Genomic DNA, 6,773 nt, shown 5'->3' with positions numbered 1-6,773 from the left:
CCTAGGAGATGTAAACCAAACCAATACTTTCCTCCCCAAGTTGGTATTGGTCAGAGTGTTTTGTCAGCAATTGAAGGCAAACTAGAACACCTGGGAACATGTCCCTCAAATGCTGCCTCTTCTACCATGCCCTTCCTCAGTGAGACTCAAGGTCTCATTCCCATCCCCTTGAGGCCTTAATTCAAAAGCTCTCTCTTCCTTGCTTAAGAGGCAGGACAGAGGCTCCACCTCCTCTGGACCCAGTCTTATTAAGCCAAGCACTGGGCTAAGCATTTCACAGGCCCCTCCCCTTTCCCTTCACAGCAGTTCTTGCTGGGTAGGTAGGCACTAGTGTAACCAACCTTCCATAGCAGAGGACCTGGGGCTCTTGGAAGAGGGGGGCTTTCCCACAGCACAGCTAGGAAGCAGCAGAGTAGGGCAGTGTACCCAGGTGTCCAGACCCCTGAACCCCTGAGTAACAGACACCGCAGGTGACGATAAAGTCAGAGGAAAGCAGGCCCTGGCACAGGACAGTATCATCCAGTGGGTGGGACACAGCAATGCAGGCCTAAGGCAGCCCTCTATGTGACCTTGATGAGGAGGTGGGCAAAAGAAGAATGCATCTTAGCATGAGTCAGAGTGACCCGGGGCTCCAGGCCATTTGGAAAGGGCCTCATTTACCTCCTCTGCTTCCTTACCAGCCCCGAAAACACTTCTTCCTGCTCTGGTGTTGTCTGTTCAGCTCCACTCCCTGTACCTGCTCCTGGTGCAGGAGGTGGGCAAAAGAAGAATGCATCTTAGCATGAGTCAGAGTGACCCGGGGCCCCAGGCCATTTGGAAAGGGACTCATCTACCTCCTCTGCTTCCTTACCAGCCCCGAAAACACTTCTTCCTGCCCTGGTGTTGTCTGCTCAGCTCCACTCCCTGTGCCTGCTCCTGGTGCAATCTATCCCTCCAGCGACACCCCAGGCCCTGGCTGGGAGACCTACAGGCCAACTGCACACATGCAGAGCTCCCATTCGGGTCCTGGCCCATCTTCACCGAGCAGGACAGACACTGCTCTTCAACCCATTTTGCAAAGGAGACTGAGGCCCAAAGTTGCTAGAAAACTGGGTGTTAACAATGCACTTGCATATACCCAGATTCTGTCTTTGCTGTCCTCGACCCTTCCACTAGTCAGGGGATACTAACATTCTAATGGGGGGCCACAGAGGAGGAGACAGGCATCTAGAACAGAATGGGGGCTGGAGAGATGGCTCAGTGGCTAAAACCCCTAGCTGCTCTTACAGGGGACTCCGGTTCAATTCCCAGCGCCCACATGGTGGTTAATACTCATCAATAACTCCAGTTCCAGGGGACCTCCTTCTTCTGGCCTCACTGCACTCATGCGTGCACTTACACACAAGCAGGCAAAGTACTCATACACATGAAATAAGAAAATATATTTTAAAGTTTTTTAGAATGGCAGGTGACATTGGGGTTGGCCAGTTGACTGAGTAAAGATGCTTGCTTGTCAAGTCTGAAGACCTGAGTTCAATCTCTAGGATTCACGTGGTGGAGAGAACCAACTCCTCTGACCTCCACGTGTACTCCATAGCATGGGCAAACCCACACATATACACACCCATACACATTAAATAGACAAAATTTTATATATATAATTAGTAACAGTGATCACAAGAACAGGAGCTACTGGGTCAGGCAGGTGCCATGAACTAAGCACAGGCTGAGAGGTTTGCCACTCAACAGAGATCAAGGCACAGGTAGTCATCAGCTAGACTACCAGAACCAGGGATTGATGTTCCCAGAGCTCAGTGTCAGGACTCTGGCTCAAGAGCCTGTGAATGCTGCAAGTCTTGCAGAAATGCTACTTTGAAATGTCATGAGCACCGTCCATGTGTACAGGTGACCTGGTCATGTCTGATGTGTTGGCAGTGGGGGAGGGAGGGTGGATGGAAATAAGCCAGAAGGGCCCCTCATCTGACCTTCAGAGCCTGGATAAGCAACCTCCATGCCTATCCCCCTGATGCCCAGGTAACTTGGGGGACAGGAATGGAATGGGTGTGACATGCAGCCAGACATTGTAACCACCCCAGGGAGCTTTCTGGGCAGTGAGGAGTGGACTGTCAGGGAGCCATTGCATCCAGCTCAGACTCTGTGAAAGCCAGTATTTTACCATCTCTGATGAAAGACTTGTGTGTGGATTTTGGTATCTGAAGGCCATCATGGAATGAAGTCCCACAAGTACCAAGAGACAAGTATGAATCAAAACCTGAAGTTTCAGGGCTGGAGAGATGGCTCAGAGGTTAAGAGCACTGACTGCTCTTGCAGAGGACCTGGGTTCGATTCCCAGCACCCACAGGAGAGCTATGAACTGTCCTTAATTCCAGTTCCAGGGGAATCCGAAGCCCTCTTCTGACCTCCTCAGCATTGCACGACATGGGTGCACTCACATACATGCAGGCACTACACTCATACACATAAAATTTAAAAAATATTTAAAAAAAAAAAACCTGAAGTTTCTGACAAGATACCCATGGTAAGCTGGATGCCCAAAGATAGCTACATCCTTATCTCTGGAACCTGTGAGCCTTTCCTCATTACCAAGAGGAATTCATTGGATGTAAGATGCCAAGTTTGCCCTGGGTTTCGTGTAAGCACAAGGGTATTCGGAAGACAGAAAGGGAGGCAGGAGAGCACCCTGACAACAGAGGCAGAGGCAGAGGTAGAAAAGACAACATGGCATGGCGTCATCAGCCCAGACAACCGGGAAAGGTGGGCGGGCAAGATGGTTCAGGGGATAAAGGCTCTTGCCACCAAGCTGGATGACCTGAGTTCAATCCCCAGGACCCACACCATGGGAGGGGAGAACTGACTCCTGCAAGTTGTCCTTTGACTTTCATACATGAGCATAGCACATGCACCCATACAACTATGTGCACACACATAAACAAATGAAAAATTTTAAATATTAAGAAAGGGGGCTGAAGAGATGGCTCAGTAATTAAGAGTACTGGCTGCTCTTACAGAGGACCTGGATTCAGCTCCCAGAACCCACATGGCAGCTCACAATGTCTGTAACTCCACTTCCAGGGGCTTCGTTGCCCTCTTATGGCCTCTGTGTGTAAGACACCCAAGCACTTAACATGCAAGCAAAACATGAAAAAATAAATGACTCAAAATATTTTAATTGTTTAATATTAAGGGAGGGAGGAAGGGAGGAAGGGAGGAAGGGCTGGTTTGTTTCTCCCCTGGAACCTCCAGATCAGCCCTGCCCATACCCTGGCCTTAGCCATTTAAGGCTCATTTCAAGCATCTGAATGCATTAGAGAATTAAATGTGTCATTTTAAATCACTGTGCTAAAACACAAGTGGAAAACAAATCAGTTTCTAGAAAGCCAACACAGAGTCCTAGGAAAACAAATCAGTTTCTAGAAATCCAACACAAGAGTCCTAGGCAAAAATAAACTACAAGCAACAGAAATGAAGAAAACATTCGCAGTATAGTTAACAAAAGGTATTCTAATAATGTACAGCACTTATTTTTTAAATTTAATAGCGTTGCTGCATGCCAAGCACCGATCTATTATTAATTCACTCCATCCTTGTAACTCTGAGGTAAATGTTACTAATGTCATTTTACATCTGAGGAAATCAAGGCTTTGAAGTTCAATTAACTTTGCACTCAACAGAAAAATGCTAAAATTTACATCAAATGGGCATTAACTAGAGTCTTTTACAAAGTAGACACAAAGCCAGAAGTCTCAAGAGACTCACTGGCAGCTGGGGGGACGGGTGCCCAGGAATGAAGGGAGGAAAGGACGGAGGAGGCTTTATGTCCTTTGTAGCTCATGATGCTGAGCATCTTTTGAAATGCTCTCAGCACATGTTCAGTGAAGTTCCTATTCAAACCTTTTACGTTTTTGAGTTGTTTTCTTGAGTTTTGAGACTTCATATATTCTGGATGCATGTCATTTACCATATTGCTCTGCAAATCTTTTCTAATACGTGGCTTGTGGTTTCATTCTCACTACGCTGTCCACAGAAGATTTTCATTTGGAAAACTAGTTTACCAATTTTCTTTGGAGACTGGCTTTTTAAATTTTTTAACTGAATTTTTGCAATTTTCATACAATATACTTTGATGGTATTTAGATCCCCTCCCCTATCCACACCTCCTCTTACTGCCCCCTGCCCAATTTAATGTACTTTATTATAAATATAATAAGGCCTATAGAGTCTAATTTGTTGTCCCCAAATGTCCTTCAGTGCAGGTCAATCCACTGGAGCCAGGTTAACCCACCAAGAATCTGTCCTTGCAAGAGACTGTTTCTCTGCCTCCCAGCAGCAATCAGGTACCAAAATTTCCTTAGGTTGGGTTAGGGTTTCTTACCCGCTTCCCCATGTTTATGCTGGGATTTTGGAAAACTGCATTTTGTGTGTGTGTGTGTGTGTGTGTGTGTGTGTGTGTGTGTGTGTGTCTAAATCCTTGGTCACAAGGGTTTTCTCCTTTTCTTAGAAGTTTTGTAGTTTTACATTAGAACTATGGTACATTTTTTTAAGTTTTGTGTGTAAAGAAGAGATCGAAGTTTACTTTTTAAAGATACACTGGTATCTAATTTTGCATCATTATTTGAACAGGACATCTTTGTCTCCATCACTCTGCCCTCACATCTTTTTTATAAATCAGTTATTCATAGCTAGGGATGGAGGTCTACACCTATAATCCCAGCATTGAGAGGCGGAGGCAGGAAGATCATGAGTTCAAGGCCAGCATGGACTGCACAGTAAGATCCTATCTTTCTGTGTATGGGTAGGTGGGTATTTGTGGGCTCAACTCCTCCTAGTCTGTGTATTTATCTTGATGTTCTCCTAAATACCTGCAGCAATACAGTAAGACTTGGTGTAATGTCAGTCCCTCAATTCTAATTCTTAACTGCTGAGCTGTGTCTCTAGCCCAACTGTCATTCTTACCAGGTTCTTTGAATTGTTTCAGATCCTGTGCTTTTCCATATGAATTTTAGTGAACATGTCAACTTCTAGAAGATTCCACCAGGGGGAGAGGTGGGGTTGACACGACCTGAAGCCAAACAACTGCTGCACTGTTTTGACTGTGCTATTCCAATTTGGGAAATGACTCTGCCATCAACATGGAGCTCAGAGTCATGTAATAAAAAGATAATGAGAAAAATAACAAACACATCCACTCTCAGTACCAGTAGGCTCTTTAGATTAAACGAACATTATTTCTCAATAAGTTAAAAACTTCAACAAAGCCGGGCGTGGTGGCGCACGCCTTTAATCGCAGCACTTGGGAGACAGAGGCAGGTGGATCTCTGTGAGTTCAAGGCCAGCCTGGTCTACGTCGTGAGTTCCAGGACAGCGGGGGCTACAGAGAGACCCTGTCTCAAAAAGACCAAAAAAATAAATAAATAAAAAAACTTCAACAAAAACACGTTTATATTTTATTTACTGACCTCTCTGAAACAAGCCAAACTTCTTACAATTAACAGAATTTCCATGCTGCAGTGCGGTTCAACACGACAAACCATCGGATTACAAATATAGGCTGAACGTGAAGCAGTGTATTTCTGGTTTACTAGAAAACCTAGCAGTTTGACAGGCATGCTTGGTCCAGTCTGAATAATCCTCAGTTCCGAGACACACAGGTGAGAAAGCAGAGTAATTGTTCTTACTGTGGTGGTTCCCATCATCACCGCTGTTTGTGCAGTCACATAATCACATTGGTTTTGGTCACTGAAAGCCAGAATTAAGTCATTCACTGCTCCACAAGCTGATAACACTACAAATCCCTTACATTCAAAAATACAGTTAAGTCTGGAAAGAAAGGTAAAGCAGACTTGTCATTCACAATTTGGGACTACACGTAACCAGGCACACTACAGAGCAGTCAATTCTAGCTATCATTATTGTTTATTAATGGCACAAATTTTATGCTCCAAAAGAAATATACTAATCCAACAAAATGGTTACGTTTCATTTCCTCTTAAATAATGAAAAAAAAAGAAACCCTAGCTTTCTTGTTATTTCATCTTCAAATTACTGACACAAATCTATCAGAAAAATAATTATTTGTCCAACATCAAATAATCTGTGAAAAGTTTCTAAGGTATTCATTTAATTTCCAAAAATCAAGGTTTCCAAACTGAAAGCATTTGTATTGCTAGATCCCTAAAGCAAACACTGAAGAGTAAACACTGAGTCTCTCTGCTTTTGAATAGCTCAGTTACATAAAGTATTTTTTTCCCAACACTTTCTCAAACTCAAAAGCTATTTACTTCCTAATAACATGACAAACAGTCTTCATTTCAAACCACTCATTCTGTCTCCATGGTGACACTGCGGGATTCTTTGGCCACCATAAGTCGCATTAGTTGACTGTGGAATTTTTCAATCTTCTTTACATCTTGAGCTTGGTCTGTTCTATACACCAAACACTGTCAGAAAATTTAAAAGTACACATTAAGTAAAACCAGAAATGGGCAATGTAGAAATCAAAGAGCTGGCCAAATATCTGGGAGTCTTTTCTACCTTTACTTTGCTCTACTCTCTCCTCTCTTTTGAAGTCATACTGAGCACTCACTAATTATTCCTTACATTATTTTAGCTGGCCTCGATCTCAGAGATCTGCCTGCCTCTGCCTCCTCCCAAGTGCTAGTATTAAAGGTATGCACTACCATGCCTGGCTCTTCTTACATTATCAAATGCCACTACTGCAAATGAAAATTTAAACAAACTCCTCTCAAAAAAGACAATGTGTTAAATCCTGTTGT

The 6,773-nt window shown here is 44.0% G+C and overlaps 1 protein-coding gene across 1 annotated transcript in view; it reads right to left on the bottom strand.

Annotated features, from left to right (window-relative positions):
- Nucleotides 1-5,421: 5,421 nt before the first annotated feature.
- Nucleotides 5,422-6,773, bottom strand: part of Srp9 (signal recognition particle 9) — a 9,866-nt gene continuing 8,514 nt past the window's right edge. Inside the window, exon 3 of the mRNA XM_008823738.3 lies at nucleotides 5,422-6,437. Within this exon, the coding sequence (XP_008821960.1) occupies nucleotides 6,318-6,437 (120 nt within the window). The 3' untranslated portion in view covers nucleotides 5,422-6,317. The remainder of the gene's footprint in view (nucleotides 6,438-6,773) is intronic.

This window comes from Nannospalax galili, unplaced genomic scaffold (assembly GCF_000622305.1).
Source record: "Nannospalax galili isolate Female #2095 unplaced genomic scaffold, S.galili_v1.0 scaffold368, whole genome shotgun sequence".
Classification (NCBI taxonomy): Eukaryota; Metazoa; Chordata; class Mammalia; order Rodentia; family Spalacidae; genus Nannospalax; species Nannospalax galili.
This window is presented reverse-complemented; position numbering and strand designations above follow the sequence as displayed.